The 22,839-nt window shown below is 34.3% G+C and overlaps 1 protein-coding gene across 11 annotated transcripts in view; it reads right to left on the bottom strand.

Annotated features, from left to right (window-relative positions):
* Positions 1 to 22,839, bottom strand: part of TSGA10 (testis specific 10) — a 204,421-nt gene that overhangs the window by 91,948 nt on the left and 89,634 nt on the right. For 9 of the 11 annotated variants that reach the window (XM_064371406.1, XM_064371410.1, XM_064371411.1 and 6 more), the window contains 3 exons: positions 19,115 to 19,285; positions 18,951 to 19,028; positions 17,431 to 17,582 (listed from right to left, as the gene is read on the bottom strand). In XM_064371406.1, the coding sequence (XP_064227476.1) occupies positions 17,431 to 17,582; positions 18,951 to 19,028; positions 19,115 to 19,285 (401 nt within the window). Of the gene's footprint in view, positions 1 to 17,430; positions 17,583 to 18,950; positions 19,029 to 19,114; positions 19,286 to 22,368; positions 22,528 to 22,839 lie in introns of all 11 variants that reach the window. The other 2 variants (XM_012475841.2, XM_064371409.1) reach the window with 1 other exon arrangement.

Genomic DNA, 22,839 nt, shown 5'->3' on the forward strand with positions numbered 1-22,839 from the left:
GTGTAAATTCAACCATTGTGGAAGAGAGTGTGGTGATTCCTCAAAGATCTAGAAATAGAAATACCATGTGACCCAGAAATCCCATTACTGGGTATATACCCAAAGGAGCATAAATCATCCTACTATAAAGACACATGCACACATATGTTTACTGCAGCACTGTACACAATAGCAAAGACTTGGAACCAACCCAAATGCCCATCAATGACAGACTGGATAAAGAAAATGTGGCACATATACACCATGGAATACTATGCAGCCATAAAAAAGGATGTCCCTTTGCAGGGACATGGATGAAGCCAGAAACCACCATTCTCAGCAAACTAACACAAGAACAGAAAACCAAACACCGCATCTTCTCACTCATAAGTGGGAGTTGAACAATGAGAACACTTAGACATGGGGGGAACATCAGACACTGGTGCCTATTGGCGGGTGGGGGGACTAGGGGAGAGATAGTATTAGAAGAAATATCTAATGTAGATGACGGGTTGATGGGTATAGTAAGCCACCATGGCACGTGTATACCAACAAACCATTACATTCTGCATATGTACCCCCAGAAATTAACATATAATAAAAAAATTAATTGATTTAAAAAATAAATACATGTGTTTAAATACAAAGATATAAAATACTATATGTAAAGAAAAAATAACCAAAAATTTGGAAAAGAACCAAATAGAACTTCACAAAATTAAACTAATATAAAAATTTTTTAAATTACAAAACTCAGTGGACAAGTTAAGAACACAGAATAGATACTGCCAAAGAGTAAATTGGTAAACTGGAGGAAAAAAAGGAGATCAGAGATCTTATATGAGAGCACAGATAAAACAATGAAAAAATACAAAACAGGGGTTAACAGACATAAAAGACAGAATGAGAAGGTCCAATATTTACCTAATCAAAATCCCAGTAGGGAAGAGTAAAGGAAATATTCAACAAAATAATAGCTAATAAAAGATGAAATCCCAGATTAAAGAAGTATTAATCTGTATCTATTAAGACAATTATAAATAGGGGAGGATAAAAGGACTTAAAAAAAGGCAAGATTTCTATACTTTATTCAAAGTGATAAAATGTGACACCAGTGGATCGTGGTAAGTGCAATTCACAGAACAACCACTGAAAAATCTATAGACACTCAAAATACTACAAAAATACTATAGATATAAAAAATGAGATTCTAAAAAATGTCAAGTAATCTATGAAAAGGCAGGAAAACAAAAACAGAGACATGAGACTCAGAGGAAAGAAATAAACAAACAAAAAAACACCCCAAAAAATAACATGGAGAATTGAGCTTTATCAATAATTATATTAAATGCATATGGTCTACCTTATTTTCAACAGCCAAAACCTGGAAGCAATCAAAATGTCCCTCACCAGGTTAATAGCTGAACAAATTATAGTACATTTATACTATAAAATGTTACTCAACAATATTAAAAAGTAGCAAAATTTCATACTTGGATGGATCTCAATGGCATTATTCTGAGTTTTCAAGCCAATCTTGAATATCATTATCTGTATGATTCTATTTCTAGAACATTCTTGAAATTACAAAATTGCAGAGTAGATTAGTGTCAGATTTAGGGATTATGGTGGGGGAAGAGGAGATGTGACTATAAAGGAGAAGCATGAGGGATATTCTTGTGGTAAAAGACTTTGTGTCTTGAATGTGGTGGTTGTTACATGAAACTACATGTGTGATAAAATGACAGAACTATGCAGAACTATGCACACACATTGTACCAATCTCAATTTTATGGTTTTGATCTTGTACTATAGTTATATAAAATGTAATCATTGTGGGAAAGTGAGTGAAGGGTATACATCAACTTCTCTGTATATTTTTGCAACTTCCTACAAATTACAAAATTATTTTAAAGCAGTAAAACAAAAAAAAGTACTAGATCTAGGCTGCAAAATTACAACAATTAAATTAAATCTCTGGGGATGAGAATCAATATCACTATTTTTTTTAAAGCTCCTCATTTGACTCCAATAAGCAATCAAGGTTGCTAAGGAATGATATGGTTTGGATGTTTGTCCCCTCCAAATCTCATGTTGAAATGTGATTCCCAATGTTGGAAAAGGGGCCTGGGAGGAGATGATTGGATCATGGGGGCAGATCTTTCATGAAGGCTTTAACACTCTCCCCTTGGTGATCAGTAAATTTTTGCTAGTTAGTTCACATGAGATCTGGTTGTTTAAAGAAGTCTGGAACCTCCCTGTTTCTCTTGCTCCGCCCTTGTCATGTGATGCACTGGATCCCTCTTTGCCTTCCACCAAGATGGCAAGCTGCCTCAGGCCCTCACCAAAAGCAAATGCCACCACCACGCTTCCTGTACAGCCTGCAGAACTGTGAGCTAAAATAAATCTCTTTTCTTTTAAAGTTACCCACACTGAGGTATTTCTTTATAGCAACACAAGAATAGACTAATAGAGTCTCCTGGTGTCTCTTCACTCAGGGGAGCAAAGGGTGAAAAACTGGCAAAGCAGCTATATATGAGGCATAAAGTGATAGTGGTTTTATGGCATCAGAGTCTCTCCCATCTCCCGATACCATGAACTCAAAGAGGCTGACATTGTTCTTCACCCAAAAGCATCATTTTACACAATAACTTACAACTTCATGGAAAAATGTGTTCCAGGGACAAAAGTCATTTAAAAACAAAACAAAACAAAACACGCTGATTACACAATCAAGCAGAAGCAGGTATATTAGAATAAATGTATCCAAAAAATTAGCCCAAAAAAACATTAAAATAAAGGAGAAGCCAGGCATGGTGGCTCATGCCTGTAATCCCAGCACTTTGGGAGGCCAATGTGGGAGGATCATTTGAGGCTTGGAGATCAAGTCCAGCCTGGGCAACTTAGGGAGACTCTGTCTCTACAAAAATTTTTTTAAAAATTAGCCTGGCAAAGTGGCACATATTTGTGGTCCCAGATACTTGGGAGGCTGAGGCAAGAGAATCACTTGCACTGGGAGGTCAAGGCTGCAGTGAGCTGTGATTGTGCCACTATACTCCAGCCTGGGCAACAGTGCAATCCGTCTCAAATAAAAAATTTTTAAAAAGTAGTATTTTTTTCTGGAGGTTCTAGAAAACAATTTTTAAAACTAAATAAAAGACAGTGCTAGTTATTAACAATATGAAAAAAGACAAGGAAAAAGGCACAAATAACAGTCTTGAGAAATGTAGATGAAGTTAAAAAAATATGGTGTAAATAGTAGAACGGATACACCTGATAAATGAATTAGCACGCTGACAATCAAACTGAAGAAATTTCAGAAGAAAAGAAAGCATTAAATAAATAGAAATAGAAACATGAAATAAATTTAAAGGACTTACCAAGCTGACTTTGAGACTCACTACAGTATTCAAGATGGTATGACATTAGTATAAGTATCAACACATTAGACTAATAAAGCAGAATACAGAGAACAGAAATAGACCACAGATATACGGTCATTTTTCAATAAATACATCAAAGTAATCCAATGGGGAAAGGAAACAATTAATGCTAAAACAATTGCATTGCCCTGAGTAACAAAATATTCTGTACCACAAACACCCATGACAGGGTTTCACCTACATAACAAACCTATACATGTACCCCTGAGCTTAAAAGTTGAAAAGTAAAATAAAATGAACAAAAAAAACCCAAAAAACAGAAAACAAAAAACATATTGTATTGTTGTGTAAACAAAAAAAAAGAACTCTGACCACTACATGACACCATACACAAAACCTAACCATAATGTAAAATTACAATGCTTTTGGAGAAAGCATGAACATATATGCTGAAAGTTTTAACCAATCCTAGTAATCAAGTCCAACAAAATCAGAATCTACTATGACCACGTGGTATTTACCCAGGAATGCCAGGTTGGTTTACAATTTGAAAATTAATCAATAATAACTCATCACATTAACAGACTGAAAAAGAAAAAAATTATGATCACATTAACAGATGCAGCATAAGCATTTGACAAATTACACTTTGACAAAGAACACTCAGCAAATTACAAATAGAAGACAACTTTTCCAATCTCATAATAGGCATCTACGAAAAGCCTATAGCTAACATTACAAAGACGAAAGGCTGAATTGCTTTCCTTCCAAAATCAGGAACAAAACAAGGATGACTGTTCTCATTCTTCTGTTCAGCACTGTACCAGAGGTTCTATCAAGTAAATAAGGAAAGAAAAAGAAACACAAGGCATTAAGATTGGAAAAGAAGCGAAACCCTTTGTTTACAGATGACATAATAATCTACCTAGGAAATCTTATAAAATCTACCAAAACTGAGGCTAGATGTTCAAGACCACCCTGGGCAACATAGCAAGACTCTGTATCTACAAATGGCACACACAAAAAGCACTCAACATCATTAGGAATTAAGAAAATACAGATTAAGACCACACAATGATACCTCCTCACATCCAACAAAATGGCTAAAATCAGAGACTGAAAACACTAAATGTTGCCAAGGACATGGGTGGAACAATTTAAACTCTTACACAACCTTTCTCAAGTGGGGTTCTTTGAGAAAAAAACTAGATAAAATTAATTCAGTGACTATTTTCTCAATTCTCTCAAGGATAGCCCAAAGCTAGTACAATTCTAGATTGCTGTGAATCTAGAAGAGATGATAATTCAGTGTAGTAGTCCCCTCTTATCTGTGTTATCTGTGGTTTCTCTTTCTGTGGTTTCAGTTTCCCACCAGTCAACTGAAAAGAGAGCGACCACATTCATATAACGTTTAAAATATGTGGTTATAATTGCCCTATTTTATTATTATTGTTGTTAATCTCCTACTGCACCTTTTATAAATTAAACATTATCATAGGTATATATATTTAGGAAAAAAGACATAGTACATATAGGGTTCAGTACTATTAATATCTGTGGTTTTAGGCATCCACTGTGGGTCTTCGAACATACCCCCATTGATAAGAGGGGACTACTATATATACAAAGGTATCTTAGTAAATTACAACTCAATTCTCTCTCAGAGGCCTGATTTTAAAGGGCTACATTATAAATTGTTACTAGGACTGTAAAATCACACAATCACAGTGGAAAACTGATCATTCCTTATGAAGTTAAACACATACTTACCATGTAACCCAACAATTCTCTTATTTATTCAAGAGAATAAAAACAAATGTCCATAAAAAGGCATATGCAAAAATTTTACAGCAGTCTTACTCATTAATTACAGCTAAAAGTGGGTAACTAATCCAAATATCTATCAACAAAATATTAATAAAAACAGGTGGTTTATCTATACCATGGACTACTACTTCACAATTAAGAAAAAAAAGATTGGGGGTAGGAAAATGGTGGATAGGAGACAGGACTAATTTAAAGCTCCCACTCAAACAGAGCAGTGTGTGGAGATACACACTGTGAACTTTTGCTCCAAGAACTACTGCAGGAACATACCAGAGAGGCGAAGAGAATCCACAGACCCTTTGAAGAAAGGTGATTGCTCCTGCAGGACCTGAGAGACAGCCCAAATACTTTGAGTGACTGAAGTGTGAAAGTGGGAAAGGAGGATCATCCACTCCCACACACCTTCACTGGGGAACCTGAAGGTCCAGACCATGGGAGAAGGATTTGACCTTACTTGAAGCTCATGAAAATGAATACCAAAAGAAACTGGCATAGCTATGTTAATATCACACAAAAGAGGTAAGAAAACATGAGTAGAGATAAAGAAAGTCACTTAGTAATACAAAAATTCTAAATTTATATGCACCTAATAACATACCATCAAAATATATAATGAAAAAGTTGACAGTTCTACAAAAATCTACAATCATAGCAGAAAACTTTAATACATGTCAGTAATAGATATAAAATACAGTATGAATATAGAATATTTGAATAACATAGTTACAAACCTAATAAACAAAAAACACTGCTCCTAACAACTTCATCATTTCTCAAAAATGCACAGATCATTACCAGAAACTGAACATATAATAAAGGTCACCAAATGTCAGAAAAATAAAATATAACATTATGTTCTGCAAAACAATATAAATAAGCAAAATATCAGTCACAAAAAGATAATTAGAAATTGATTATAGTTTTAAACATTTAAAATCATCATAAATAACCAATAGATCAAAGTAATCATAGTTGAAATTAGAAAAATTTTTATACAGAAAATAGTAAATATTAAAATCTTTAGAGTATACCTAAAGATGTATTTTGAGGATAATTTACGGCTTTACATGTTTCTATTAGAAAAAAAAATGCGGAAAAAGTAAAAATGTAAGTATTCATCTGAAGAAAATTCAGGAAAAAAGAAATCTAAAGGAAATAGAAGAAAGGAAATAATAAAATAAGAACAAAAGTTAATGAAATAACAATAAAAAAGCAATAGAGAGGATCATAACCAAAGCAAAATGTTGGTCTTTGGAAAAAACGAATGATAACCACTAATTCCAGAGTAGAAAAACAGGAAATAACCGCAGACTCTATATACATTAAAATGTTTATAGGATATTATAAATAACACAAACATCTTCTTAAATTTAGACAAAAATAATAAATGCTTACATATATATATATACTTACTGGCATAAGAAGAAAATTCTAATTTTTTAAATTAAACAAATGAAACAAAACCTTCCCTTAAAAGATGAGATCTAAATGACTTTATTGGTAAGTTCTACAACTCCATTCTTATACAAAGTGTTCCACAAAATGACAGAAGAAAAAATGAATTAAAAAGAATATTATAGTGTGGGTTTACATTACCATGATATCAAAATCTGATTTAAAAAAGCCATAAGGTAAATTATTATCCAATGTCAATTATAAAAAATAGATATAAATATACAAAGCAAAAATATTAGTTAACATAGACCAATAATAAGTAACAACCATAATATAACATTATCAATCTGTATTTATTCTACTCTGTAAAGTTGGCTTAGTATTACCAGTGTAAGTCCACATTTTAGCAAAATAAAGGAGAAAAATAATGTAACCATTTAAATACATGAATAAAAATTAGCAGATCAATTTCAACATTCATGTATGGTTTTTTTAATACCTGGGCAAAATAAAAATAGAAGAAAATGTTGTTGAATCTAACATTACATAGTTATTGAAAAAACCGACAAAAAATATATTTAATAGTTAGTAATTCACAATATAACAAGACAAGAAAAAAAAATGTATAAGAATTGCAGAGGCTCAAGAAATCGAGACCATCCTGGTCAACATGGTGAAACCCCGTCTCTACTAATACAAAAAATTAGCTGAGCATGGTGGCGCATGCCTGTAATCCCAGTTACTCAGGAGGCTGAGGCAGGAGAATTGCCTGAACCCAGGAGGCGGAGGTTGCAGTGAGCCGAGATCGCGCCATTGCACTCCAGCCTGGGTAACAAGAGCGAACTCCGTCTCAAAAAAAATAATAATAATAATAATTGCAGAGGCTGAAAAAATAATACTTGTAGATAACATAATTCTATGTAAATAAATGAAAAAAATCTTCTGTAGATGAGTTAACATTAATGAAAAGTTAGCAAGACTGTTGGATACCACACCAAAATACAAAAATCAATTTTATATACCAGCCACAATTTTTAAAAACAATTAAAATCATCTCAAAATACTGAGTACCTATGAATTTAACAAAATAAATGTAAGACCTCTCTACACACAAAAAAATAGGAAACATTAAGAGAAACTAAAAAATATATAAATATATTGCCCAGAAGACTCAAATAACATAAATATAAATCATTTCAAAATTCATCTATTGATTCAACTCAATGCCAGTTAAAATCCTTTTTTTTTTCAAATTGTACTTTAGGTTCATGTGCAGATCATGCATGATTGTTGCATGGGTACATACATGGCAAGGTGGTTTTCTGCCTTCATCCCCCCATCACCTATATCTGGTATTTCTCCCCTCGTTAACACTCCCCACCCTCCCCTAACCCCACCACCAACTGACCACAGTGTGTGATGCTTCCCTCCCTGGGTCCACATGTTCTAATTGTTCAACACCTATCTATAAGTGATAACATTCAGTGTTTTCTGTTCTTGTGTCAGTTTGCTGAAAATGACGGTTTCCAGATTCATCCATGTCCCTATTCATCATTTTTTATGGCTGCATAGTATTCCATGGTGTGTATGTGCCACACTTTCTTTATCCAGTTTATCACTGATGGACATTTGGGTTGGTTCCAGGTCTTTGCTATTGTAAACAGTGCCACAGTGAACACACATGTGCATGTGTCTTTATAATAGAACAATTTATAATTCTTTGGGTATATACCCAGTAATGAGATTGCTGGGTCAAATGGCATTTCTATTTCTAGATCCTTGAGGAATCACCACACTGTCTTCCACAATGGTTGCACTAATTTGCACTCCCAACAGTGTAAAAGTGTTCCTATTTCTCCACATCCTTTCCAGCATCTGTTGTCTCCAGATTTTTTAATGATTGCCATTCTAACTGGTGTGAGATGGTATCTCAATGTCATTTTGACTTGCATTTCTCTAATGACCAGTGATAATGAGCATTTTTTTCATATGTTTGTTGGCCTCATGGATGTCTTCTTTTGTAAAGTGTCTGTTCACATCCTTTGCCCACTTTTGAATGGGTTGTTGTTTTTTTTCTTATAAATCTGTTTTAGTTCTTTCTAAATTCTGGATATTAGCCCTTTGTCAGATGGGTAGATTGCAAAAATTTTTCCCCATTCTGTTGGTTGCTGGTTCACTCTAATGATTGTTTCTTTTGCTGTACAGAAGCTCTAGAGATTAATTAGATCTCACTTGTCTATTTTGGCTTTTGTTGCCATTGCTTTTGTTGTTTTAACCATGAAGTCCTTGCCTATGCTTATGTGCTGAATGGTTTTGCCTAGGTTTTCTTCTAGGGTTTTTATAGTGTTAGGTCTTATCTTTAGATCTTTAATCCATCTGGAGTTAATTTTAGTGTAAGGTGTCAGGAAGGGGTCCAGTTTCTGCTTTCTGCACATTGCTAGCCAGTTTTCCCAACACCTTTTATTAAACAGGGAATTCTTTCCCCACTGCTTTTCTCAGGTTTGTCAAAGATCAGACGGTTGTAGATGTGTGTTGTTGCTTCTGAGGCCTCTATTCTGTTCCATTGGTCTACATCTCTGTTTTGGTACCAGTACCATGCTGTTTTGATTACTGTGGCCTTGTAGTATAGTCTGAAGTCAGGCAGCATGATGCCTCCAGCTTTGTTCCTTTTGCTTAGGATTGTTTTGGCTATGCGGGCTCTCTTTCAGTTCCATATGAAGTTTGAAGTGGTTTTTTCCAGTTCTGTGAAGAAGGTCATTGGTAGCTTGATCGGGATAGCATTGAATCTATAAATTACTTTGGGCAGTATGGTCATTTTCATGATGTTGATTCTTCCCAACCATAAGCATGGAATGTTTTTCCATCTGTTTGTGTCCTCTCTTATTTCCTTGAGCAGTGGTTTGTAGTTTTCCTTGAAGAGGTCCTTGACATTCCTTGCTAGTTGTATTCCTAGGTATTTTATTCTCTTTGTAGCAATTGTGAATGGGAGTTCACTTTCAATTTGGCTGTTTGTTATTGGTGTATAGAAATGCTTGTGATTTCTGCACATTGATTTTGTATCCTGAGACTTTACTGATGTTGCTTATCAGTTTCAGGAGATTTTGGGTTGAGATGATGGGGTCTTCTAAATATACAATCATGTCATCTACAAATAGAGACAATTTGACTTCCTCTTTTCCTAACTGAATACACTTTATTTCTTTTTCTTGCCTGACTGCTCTGGCTAGAGCTTCCAATATTATATCGAATAGGAGTAGTGAGAGAGGGCATCCTTGTCTTGTGCCAGATTTCAAAGGGAATGCTTCTAGTTTTTGCCCATTCAGTATGATATTGGCTATGGGTTTGCCATAAATAGCTTTTATTATTTTGTGATACGTACCATCGATACCTCGTTTATTGAGGGTTTTTAGCATAAAGGGCTGTTGAATTTTGTGAAAGGCCTTCTCTGCATCAATTGAGATAATCATGTGGTTTTGTCTTTGGTTCTGTTTATGTGATGGATTACATTTACTGACTGGCGCATGTTGAACCAGCTTTGCATCCCCAGGAAGAAGCCTACTTGATCATGATGAATAAGCTTTTTTTTTTTTTTTGAGACCGAGTCTCGCTCTTGTTACCCAGGCTGGAGTGCAATGGCGCGATCTCGGCTCACTGCAACATCCGCCTCCTGGGTTCAGGCAATTCTCCTGCCTCAGCCTCCTGAGTAGCTGGGATTACAGGCACGCACCACCATGCCCAGCTAATTTTTTGTATTTTTAGTAGAGACGGGGTTTCACCATGTTGACCAGGATGGTCTCGAACTCTTGACCTCGTGATCCACCCGCCTCAGCCTCCCAAAGTGCTGGGATTACAGGCGTGAGCTGCCGCGCCCGGCCCCTGAATAAGCTTTTTGATTTGCTGTTGTATTCTGTTTGCCAGTATTTTATTGAAGATTTTTGCGTCAATGTTCATCATGGCCATTGGCCTGAAGTTTTCTTTTTTAGTTGTGTGTCTGTTTGGTTTTGGTATCAGGATGACGTTGGTCTCATAAAATGAGTTTGGGAAGATTCCCTCTTTTTGTATTGTTTGGAATAGTTTCAGAAGGAATAGTACCAGCTCCTTTTTGTATGTCTGGTAGAAATAGGCTGTAAACCTGTCTGGACCTGGGCCTTTTTTAGTTGGTAGGCTATTAATTGCTGCCTCAACTTCAGCTCTTGTTATTGGTCTATTCAAGGATTCAACTTCTTCCTGGTTTAGTCTTGGGAGAGTTGTTAAAGAAAAAGAAGAAAAAAGAAAGGAGCAAAAGAAATACAGCAGTCTCCCCTTAACTGCAGTTTTGTTTTCCACAGTTTCAGTTACCTGCAGTCAACCACAGTCCAAAAGTATTAAATGAGAAATTCCAGAAATAAACAATTCACAAGTTTTAAATTGTACAGTATTCTGAGTAATATAATGAAATTCCGTGTCATCCACACTGTCCCACCTGAGACATATATGAATCATCCCTTTGTCTAATATACATTATATACACTACCTACTCATTAATCATTTAGTAGCCATCTTGGTTATCAGATCAATTGTCGTGGTATCACAATGCTTGTGTTCAATTACCCCTTATTTCACTTAAAAATTGCTCCAGAGCACAAGAGTAGTGATGTTGGCAACTGGGAGATGCCAAAGAGAGGCAGTAAAGTGTTTCCTTTACGTGAAAAGCAAAGTGAAAAGTGAAACGTTTTTGACTTAATAAGGAAAGAAAATAAATCACATGCTAAGGTTGCCAAGATCTATAGTAAAAATGAATCTTCTGTCCATGAAACTGTGAAGACAGAAAAAGAAACTCAAGCTGCTGTCACACCCCAAACTTTATCACAGGCATGTATATAAGGGGACAAATACAGCATATATAGGGTTTGTTACTGTTTGCAGCTTCAGGCATCCATTGGGGCTTTGGAACATATTCCCCACAAATCAGGGAGAACTATTATAAGGGCTGAAAACTTCCCATATCTGGGGAAACATATGAACATTGAGGTATATGAAGCTCAAAGGTCTGTAATCAGGTTCAACCCAAAGAAGACTTCTCTAAGATGCATTATAATTAAACTGTCAAAAATCAAAGAGAGAAGCTTTAGAACTGCAAGGGAAAAGAGTTTCCTCATATATAAGGGAAACACCATAATGGTATCATCAAATTTCTCAAGAGATATATTCCATGTCAGCAGATAGTGAAATGATATATTCAAGGTGCTGAAAGAGAAAGAAAAAGCAGTGTCAGCCAAGAATACTTTACCCAGCAAAGTTGTCCTTCAGAAATAAGGGAGAAATAAAGACTTTCCCCAGATAAGCAAACTCTGAAATAGTTCATCACACTAAATGAGCCTTATAAGAAATGTTAAAGAGAATTCTTTGAACTAAAACAAAATGCTAATAATGTGAAAATCTAAACTCACTGGTAAAAATAAGTATATAGATAAATTCAGAATGCTCTAATACTGTAATGGTGGTACAAATCACTTATAACTTGAGTAAAAAGGTTAAAATACCAAACTTTTGTGTGTGTGTGTGTGTGTGTGTGTGTGTGTGTGTGTGTGTATAAAACTACAGCTACAATAATTTGTTGATGAATACACAATATAAAAATACGGAATTCCCAACATCAAAAAAATAAAAAGGAAATTTTCAAAGAAATATAAAAAGTCTGGGCACAGTGGCTCATGTCTGTAATCCCAGCACTTTCGGAGGCTGAAGTGGGAGGATCCCCTGTGGCCAGAAGTTTGAGACCAGCCTGGGCTACATAATGAGACCCCAACTCTGCAAAAAAAAAAAAAAAAAAAGTTTTTTAATTAGCCAAGCATGGTGGTGTACACCTCTGGTTACAGCTACTTGGGAGGCTGAGGCAAGAGAATCACTTAAGCCCAGGAGGTCAAACCCAGGAGCACTGAATACGGTGCTGTATTCATACGAGTGCACTCCAGCCTGGGTGAGAAAGTGAGACCCTGCCTCGAAAAACCCCCACAAAAACATTAAAAGTGGAAGAGGAATAATAGTGTAGTGTTATGTGATTGAAGTTAAGTTGTTAACAGCTTAAAATAGACTTTTGTAAGTATAAGATATTATAAGAAGGCCTCATGGTAACCATAAAGCAAAAACCTATAGTAGATATACAAAAGATAAAGATAAAGGAATCAAAACCTACCACTATAGAAAATCATAAAATCACAAAGGAAGGCAACAAGAGAGAAAGAAAGGGAAAAAAGATATCTACAAAACAGCCAGGAAACAATTAACAAATGGCAATAGTAAGTCCTTACCTGTCAATAATTACCATAGCATAAATTCTCCAATCAAAAGACATAAAGTGACTGAATGGATAAAAACAAGACCCAAAAATATGCTGCCTACAAGAGACCCACTTCACCTGTAAGGTCACACAGACTGAAAGTGAAGGGATAAGAAAAGGTATTACATGCAAATGGAAAAAAAAGAGAGCAGGCTAGGTATATCTATATCCAACAAAACAGACTTTAAATAAAAAACTGTAAAATAAGACAAAAATCATTATATAATGATAAAGGAGTCAATTCATCAAGAGAACATAATTGTAAACACACATACATCCAACACTGGAGCACCTAAGTAATATAAAGCAAAAATATTAATAGGTATGAAAGGAGAGATAGACATCTATAAATAACAGGAAACTTCGATACCCCATTTTTAACAATGGATAGATTTAGGCAGAAAATCAATGGATTTGAACTATACCACCTAGACCTAATAAACATATACAGAACATTCCATCCAACAGCAGCAGAATACACATTCTAATCAAGCACATACAGAATATTCTCCTGGATAGATCACAGCTAGACCACAAAACAAGTCTTAACAAATTTAAGAATACTGAAATCATATCAGGCATTGTTTCTGACCATAATGGTATGAAACTAGAAATCAGTAACATGAGAAAAACTAGAAATTAACAAATGTGTGGGAATTAAACAACATGATCTGGAAAACTCAATGGGTCAAAGTAGAAATCAAAAAGAAAACTTAAAAAATATCTTGATACTAACAGAAATGGAAACACAACACAGTAAATTTATGGGATGTAGCAAAAGCAGCCCTAAGAGGGAAGTTTATACTAATAAACATCTATATTAAAAAAGGAAAAAGACCTCAAATCACCTAACTTTACACCCCAAGGAACTAGTAAAGAAGGTCAAACTAAACCGAAAGTTAGTAGAAGGAAATAACAAAAATCAGAGCAAAAATAAATGCCATATATCACAAGCCCATAGGGAACACAATAGTGAAAAGCTAAAATCTTTTCCTCTAAGATCAGGAAAAAGACAAGGATGTCCACTCTAATAATTTTTATTCAACATAGTACTGGAAGTCCTAGCAAGAGCACTTAGGCAAGAAAAAGAAATAAAAGGCATCCTAATTAAAAAAAAAAAAAAAAAAAAAGAAGTAAAATTGTCTCTGCTGGCAGGTGATATGCTCTTATACATAGACAACTCTAAAGGCTACACCAAAATATTATACAACTAAGAAATTCAATAAAGTTTCAAAATACAAAACTGACATACAGAAATCAGTCACATTTCTATACAATAAAAGCAAACTATATGAAAAAGAAATTAAGAAAAAATCCCATTTATTACAGAATCAAAAAGAACAAAATACCTAGGAATTTAACCTAAAAGGTAAAAGATCTAGACACTGAAAATGATATAAACTATTGATGAAAGAAACTGAAGACACAAATTAATAGAAAGGCATCCCATTCTTTAATCAGACGAATCAGTATTGTTAAAATGTACAAACTACCCAAAGCAATCTACAAATTCAGTGTAATTTCCATTAAAATTCCAATGGAATTTTTCACAGAAATAGAAAAAAAGCATTAATTCATATGGAACCACAAAAGATTCCATATAGCAAAAACAATCTTGGGCAAAAAGAACAAGGCTACAGACATCACGCTTCCTGATTTCAAATTTTATAAACAAAGCTAAAATAATCAAAACAGCATAGTTTTGCACCAGCAATGCATTAGTGTTTCAATAGTTACATAGTCTCACCAACACTTGGTATGTGGTATCTTTTGAATTTTAGGAAAAATGCAGCTGGAAAAGCTGGAAGAAGAAGAAGAAATAAAAAGTAGAAGAAAGCAGAAGAAATAATAATTAGATCCTTAACTTATACCATACACACAGAAGTCCATCCAAAATGGATTCACAAATTAAATGTAAGACCTAAAACTATGAAACACCAAAAACAAAACAGAAGGAAAGCTCGATGACACTGATTTTGGCAATATTTTTTTCGTATATGATACCAAAAGCACAGGCAACAAAAGCAAAGATAAACAAGGAGGCCTACATTAAACTAAAAGGTTTCTGCATAGCAATGGAAACAGCAAATGAAAAGATGACCCACAAATGGAAGAAAATATTTGCAAAATGGATTTCTGATAAGAGGTTAATATAAAAAATATATGAAGAATTTATACAATTTAATATGAATACAAATTATCTGATTAAAAAATGGGCAAAGGACCTGAATAGACATTTTTCCAAGGAAGACATTCAAACTGCTAACAGGTATATGAAAAGATGTTCAACATCACTAAACACCAGGGAAATGAAAATCAAAACCACAATGAGATATCACCACATACCTTTAAGGATAGCTATTATCAAAAAGACAAACGAGAACAAATATTAACAAGAATGTGGCAAAAAAGGAAACCTTTACACAATGTTGGCAGGAATGTAAACTGGTGCGGTCATTATGGAGAACGGTAAGGAAGTTCCTCAAAAAATCAAAAATATAACTGCCAGATGATCTAGCAACCCCACTTCTGGGTATATATGCAAAAGAAATAAAATCACTATCTCAAAGAGATATCTGCACTCTCATGTTCATTGCAGCATTATTCACAACAGGCAAGATATGGAAGCAACCTGTAACTGTCAATGGATAAATGAATAAATATATTGTAGTATATACACAATTGAATATTATTCAGTCATAAAAATAGAAGAAATATTGCCATCTGTGACACATTGATGAACCTGGAGGAAGTGAAATAAGCCAGACATGGAAAGACAAATACTGCATGATATCCACTTATGTGTGGAATCTAAAAAGTCAAACTTACAGAAACATAGTAGAAGGGTGGTTACTACAAGTCAGGGAAAAATGGGTTGGCAAAAGAATATAAACTTGAAGTTATAAGAGAAATAAGTTCTAGAGACCTGATGTACAGTTAATAATAATGTGCTGTACACTTGAAATGTTCTAAGACTAGATTTTATTTTAAATATTATCACACAAAAAAAGTAACTCTGTAAAGTGATGGATATAACAATTAGCTTGCTTGTGGTAATCATTTCACTATATATACATATATCAAAATATAATGTACATCTTGAAAACATATAATTATTATTCATCAATTCTACCTTGACAAGCTAAAAAAACTTTGGAAAAATTAAAAACAGAATTATCACATGATCCAGCAATCCCACTGCTGGGTATTTATCCAAAAGAATTGAAATCAGGACCTAGAGGAGAGATCTGCACTCCCATGTTCACTGTAGCATTATTCATAATAGCCACGAGATGGAAACAAATGTCTACAAACACATGAAGATATAAAGAAAATGTTATATAAATACAATGAAATATTATTCATCCTCAAGAAAGGAAGAAATTCTGTCATATGCTACCATGGACCAACACTGGCATTATGCTAAGTGAAATAACACAACCAGAGAAGGACAAATACTACTCAATACTTCACTTATGTCTCTAAATAGTTAAATTCAGAAACAAAGTAAAATAGTAGATGCCAGAGGCAGAATGGAGGGGGAAATAGGGAATGCTGTTCAAAGGATACAGAGGTTCAGTTATGTAACATAAAAAACTCCAGAGATCTGCTTTACAACACTGTTCTTACACTTAACAATACCAGATTATACACTTAAAAATTTGTTAAGAGAGGCCAGGACTGGTGGTTCACACTCATAATCTCAGCATTAATATAAGTGTGAACTCCCATTTTTCTTTTTTCTTTAAGTTCTAGGGTACAAGTGCAGGATGTGCAGGTTTGTTACATGGGTAAACATGTGCCATGGTGGTTTGCCACACAGATCAACCTATCATCTAGGTATTAAGCTATTATTATTTTTCAATGTTCATAGATGTAATGAAATTCAACCTTACTGAATCTGTAGAACCTCTGTTTCTCACATCAACAGATACTAAAAGTAAAACCACTAACACAGAGATCTTCAAAAACTCATTCACCCAAGCTTACTGCTGTAGGCTGCTTCAACTGATATCTTTGGCCACCAAATAAGTACATAGGAAAGCCTAAGTATAGTACTAAGCATTCAATTAACAGATGTTCCACCACATGCTCCTATTTCTCTGTTATGGCCTTTCATTATATTCAAAATCACCCTTTTTCTAAGCAACTGCCAAACCTGTGCTTTGTGTTTTCTTATACTGTTCATATCCCAGAATAGAATTTAAAGTTATAAAAGTAAATCAAAGTTAAATATATTCCATACCCAGAAGAGCTCTGTAAAAGCTATTTCAGTTAAAAGTTGAAGTTTTTTTGCAAATGTAAGGTAAGATTACTAAAAGCGTGATTCCTAGTTAAGTGTAGCATTGCCAGTCTGTGACTGAACTCAGGAAAACTGTTCCCTGCATGTTGAGGTTCCTACAACTGCTTTTCAATAATCCTCTCAGAAACTGAACTTAACAAATAATTTTCATTATAAAATACACTATAAGAAGCAGAGCTATAGTTATAATAAACTGTTGGTTGTTTAAAGGTAATTTAGTTTACCTCAAAGAGTTATTCTCTGCTTTTTGTCTGCCAAGTTCACTTTCAGTATCCATTGCCTTTCTTGCTAGTGATTTTCTTTCTTTTTCCACGGTGCTTATGGTTTCCTTCATCAAAGTCATATTTGACATTTGCTCCATACGTTCATCATCAAGCTATACAAGTAGAATGACAAGGTTACTGACATCACTAAAAACGCCTTAGTGATCTTCCTAAAGGGACATACTCCCTCTGTACAAAACTGGTTTATGGCAAGATTGATGTGATGAGATGATCAGGTTAGACCTGACTGCTGTAGGTTTTATGGATAAGGTGCTGTGAAGTAGGACCAAGAAGAAGCCACTGCAAAGCTTTTCTATAAAGCTTATCACAGTATATCAATCTATATTTTTCAGTCTGGTTCAATTTGTATATAATATATAGTATATATATAGTATATAATATATATACTATATATATTATGGCCTTTCTATATACTATATATATATAATATATAGTATATATATAGTATATAGTTCAATTTGCAAATAGTATACATATCCTATTTGCAAAAGGATTTTTTTGCCCAACATTAATAAATTGTGTAGGATTACATAATTGTACATATCATGTAGGATTATAAAAATAAAAAATGTTTTCTCTTGTCTAGTATTTTTTTTTTTTTTTTGAAACGGAGTCTTGCTCTCTCACCCAGGTTGGAGTGCAGTGGCGCAATCTTGGCCCACTGCAACCTCCACCTCCCAGGTTCAAGCAATTCTCCTGTCTCAGCCTCCCAAGTAGCTGGGACTACAGGCACATGCCACTAGGCTCGGCTAATTTTCATATTTTTAGTAAAGACAGGGTTTCATCACAGTCAGGCTGGTTTCAAACTCTTGACCTTAGGTGATCCACCTGCCCCAGCTTTCCCTAAGTGCTGGGATTACAGACGTGAGCCACCAGGTCCAGTCCCTGTCTAGTGCTTTTTATTCATTATAAATATAATGAATGATTAATTTATAAATATATTCTATTTGGTAATAGAAAGTTAAATTCCCTTAATTATGTTTATATAGTGACAGTATCATCAATACATATTCATAGCATATCAAATCTTTAGGAAAAATGTGATGTTTCACATTTAAACTTAGTTTAAACATATTTTGCTTAGAATTTTTACTTCATCATAATTTTCTCTACCTTATCCATTCTTTAGGTAGAAAACTCCATTTTCTTTATATCTGGCAATATTATCTTCAACAAAATATAGAGATGAGAAAGTTGCTAAGATCCCTGAAAATTAATTCCTAATGATCTTTTTTAAGTACATACTTTGCAACCTAACAACAACAAAAAATTTACTCACATTTTTAGAAGGAAATAAGCAAGTTAAAAAATGACAATTTACACCATAAAATACCTTAAGTATTTTAGGACTATAAACACTATCTTAGAAAAATAAAAAAACTTCTCTGAACACAGAAAAAGGGGAAAGGGGAAAGTCATTGAGTGTTTATAGCCAGAAGAGTTTTGTTTTTTTCTTTTACATTATGAACTGTACACTCCAGCTCCTCTATCCTTTGTTCCAGGTGAGCCTTCTCATTAAATGCTGTCTCTTGAGCAATCTGTTTAAAAAGCAAAAATAAAGTGAATTCAATATCCCTGCATTTGTGTTTCACATAATGTTCACATAAATAAAATCCTTTCCAACCTTTAGCCTTTCCCTTAGACTATCTCGTTCGGTGGTCATTCTTCGTAAATCAGTGAAGGTTACATTTCTTTCAGTCTCCATTTGCCAAAGAATAGCATGTACTGTTGTTGATTTAGAACTCTTCCAGCTTTTCATCATTTCTCGTCGAAGTCGGGCAATTTCTTCCTGTGCCTATTATTTAAATCACAGAATTTGGTTTAACAAGCTTTAGAAAACATAAATATAGCTATCTTATATCTAGCCAGTAAAACGGCAAACCTACATCAACATGCATGCAGCAGGGTAATGGTGTAACTTTTATTTTAAAGTGAGTTTATACAAATAAATGAAAATGGATTTATTTAAATAGAAGTTCATGTTACAATATCTTTGCCAAAAGTTTAAACTAAAATTAATTTGGAGGAAGTCATTGCAACAGAGAATGTTTCGCCAAGAAATATATTTGGTATACTCTATTTATTCATTTGGTGGTATAAATTTAAATTCAGCACAATTTAGGCAGACTACTGGTTTAATGAATATTATCATAGTGTTTCAGTCTTTCTAAATATAAATGTATATGCCATTTCTATGTCTTGATTACTTTTATCCTGACAGAAAGGCCCTCCAATCCTTACTGATAACCCAACATACTCTCTGCACATCTGTTCAACTACCCTTGGGTCCCAAATCTATTCCACACCTGCACATTATTTAATATCCTAGTTTGCTGCACACGTCTCCTTATCTTCCTTCCTCTTGATTTTGATCACTATCTATTCAGATAGTCTCCAAGCCTCAGAGGAAAATACATTACTTCTCAATTTACATAGCTAAGCCTTCATCAGAACCCCAAGCCTCATCTTCTAAAATGTCTTCTACGATCTCCCTGACTCAATTATAATTATTTATTCTCATCTTGAATAGCACCTTCTCCACTGGCACTTTCTCCCCTGACTTCTGTCATGTACAGGGCTCCCTTATCTTGAAAACCTGTCACTTGACCTGCTCACCCATTTACCATCCTATGTCTCTTCTTCCTTTGACACATTTAAAAAAAAGTCCCATGGTCTGTAACTGTTGCCAGTAGTTCCTTACCATCTACTCTATCATCCCAGAATAACCTGGCTCCCACCCTCCCACCCTCTGTGGAATTTCAACTAAAGACCTAACCAAATATAATGGCCTTTTTTCAGTTCCTGTTCTCCTTGAGATTTCAGTGGTATCTATTGCTATTTTCAACATCCTTCTTCTCGAGATTCCTTCCTCCCTTACGACACTATTCCTCCCTAGCTCTCTGTCATCTTTGTCTCTTTCAAAGGTTCCCTCTGCCTTTTGAATATTATATATTGACTTTTCTGCTCTTCTATATACAGCTTTCTCATTCAGAGACTTCATCCACTCTGAATGCTCAAAACTCACCTCTAAGCTGATGACTTCCAAAGCCACCTATTTAATTCTTGCCTCTATTCCAGTCCCACATTTCTTACTGCCTGATGGCAATTATCACCTGAATGTGCTACCATCATCTTACTCTATCTGTCTGAAAACAAACTCACATCTCCTCCTTCAAACCACAAATGACTCTATTTCTCCTTTTATTACCACAATGCTGAGTCGTTCAAGGCAGAATTTTAGTCATTGCCATTCAATCCTCCTTCTTCCTAAAATCAAATCATGTCAAATCTTCCTTCACAGTGTCTTTTGCATCTGTCCCTATATTTATTTCCATTGAAAGCACCCTTGCTTAGTTCCTTAATGCCTTATATGTACACTACTGTAACAGCCTTCTAAGGAGGAGTCCATGGTCTCATTCTTCTCCAATTCTCTCAAAGGAGAAATTGTTATATAAAAAGATAATATAGAAAGATTATGTGAGAAATAAAAAATTGCCACAAGGTTAAAATTGTAAAAATTGCTACTTTGGTCATATTTCGCCTGCCTTTAAAAAAAAAAAGATTGCTGCTTATAAAGCAAAATATAAACTCCATATAAGGCCCACAGAATAGGCTCTATCATTTAGTCCAGAAGTCGGCAAACTACGTATAACTCACAGGCCATCTCTAACCTGCCTCCTGACTTTGTAGGTTTCTAAGTGGAGAAATATTTTTGCATTTTTAAATGGCTGGGGAAAATATCAAAAGAATATTTTATAACAAGTAAAAATAATGTAAAATTCAAATTTTCAGTATCCATAAGGTTTTATTGTAATATAGTCAAAGTTATTCATTCACGTGTTATCCAAAGCTGCTTTCATCCTACAACAATCACGCTGAACAGTCACAACAGAGACCACATGGCCGGCAAAGCAGAAGATATTTTTTGTCTGGGTGTTACAGAAAAAGTATATTGATTCCTGCTCTAGTGCAATCTATCTTTGAAGTCTTAGCTCTCTCCTACTCCACTGACACATACCCTCTATTCTAGTCTTAAACCAATTTATTTATCTGCTGATTTTCCTGCCTTTATCCTTTGCCTCATACCATTCCTTTAGTATGGAATGTTCCTTTTAGCCCCTTTCAGGATAATAGAAACTTCATTGGTTTTTCAGGGCTCAAACTTCTTACCTTCTAACAAAGATTTCCTTGATCACCATATCTAAAAATGCCCACTTCTTTTGTTTTCTTACAATATATTCTAGACCACTTTAGTAATAAAAATCAATAAATACAATATACTTTATCTTCCCAACTAGACTGTAAATTTATAGAAAAACATGGTCAGCATCTTATCATTTTTCTATTCGTTAGAGTAGTAAGCCTAGAACCCTGTACATAGTAGCTATAATTCGTTAAAAACTTGTGATACTTTTAAAAGAAGTTATATGGGTGATTTATAGGATTTAATACTTGTTAGGTAAAGAAGCTATTTGATTAATAAAATCTATAAAATTTTAAGCTAGAAAGCAGAGATAAACTACACACTTATTTTATTCTTGAAAATTAAGTTCCCAAAGTGATAAGGTGTTGTGAGTTTTTGAACTCACCACACCCTATCATGTAATGCTTTCTCCATATCTTATTCCAAAAATAAGACTATTCTTATACATGTGTGATTTTTTTTGGTTATGGGGACAACGAATGTGTGTACTCACATACCTCCTGTATTGGAAATGTATTACATTTCATTAAGAATATCTTAAAAACATATGTAATTCCCAAATGTTAGACTAATTTGATTGGCAGGTTTAAGCACTCTCATAGATCTCAAAGAAGAATTACGTACCTCTAGAATTCAATGTTATTACTTACATAATTTGTTTATTATAAGGTTACCTGTTCATAAAGAAGGAAGGTCTTGTCTCTCTCAGACCTAAGAAGCTTGACATTACCCTGAATTTCTGCCAAATGGCGCTCATATTTTTCCAGCACACATTTAAGCTCTTCACGATCTCTTGTTGTTGTCTTCAAAAGTTCTACATCACAGTTTGCACCCTACAATTATGTAAGGAATTTGAAATTCTTCTTTGATATATAGTATTAATAGAAAGGTGCTGATATAGAAAGGTACACTGATGGCAATGCACAATTTCTACTTAAGAAAACAAGACTATATAATGAAGGGAAATTATAAAAAAATAAGCTTAAAAACCACATCTTTTTAAAACAGTTTCATTCCAAATTTGTCTGATTACCTCCCAAGCACTACTTATGCTGAAGATAAAGAACCAATATCAGTAGTCTACTGTGCCATCAAAGAGATCTCTGTCCCTCAACCCCTTTGATATAGCAGTTCACACCAAATCA

This window comes from Aotus nancymaae, unplaced genomic scaffold (genome assembly GCF_030222135.1).
Source record: "Aotus nancymaae isolate 86718 unplaced genomic scaffold, 86718_ANA_hifiasm-v0.15.2.pri h1tg000131l, whole genome shotgun sequence".
Taxonomy (NCBI): Eukaryota; Metazoa; Chordata; class Mammalia; order Primates; family Aotidae; genus Aotus; species Aotus nancymaae.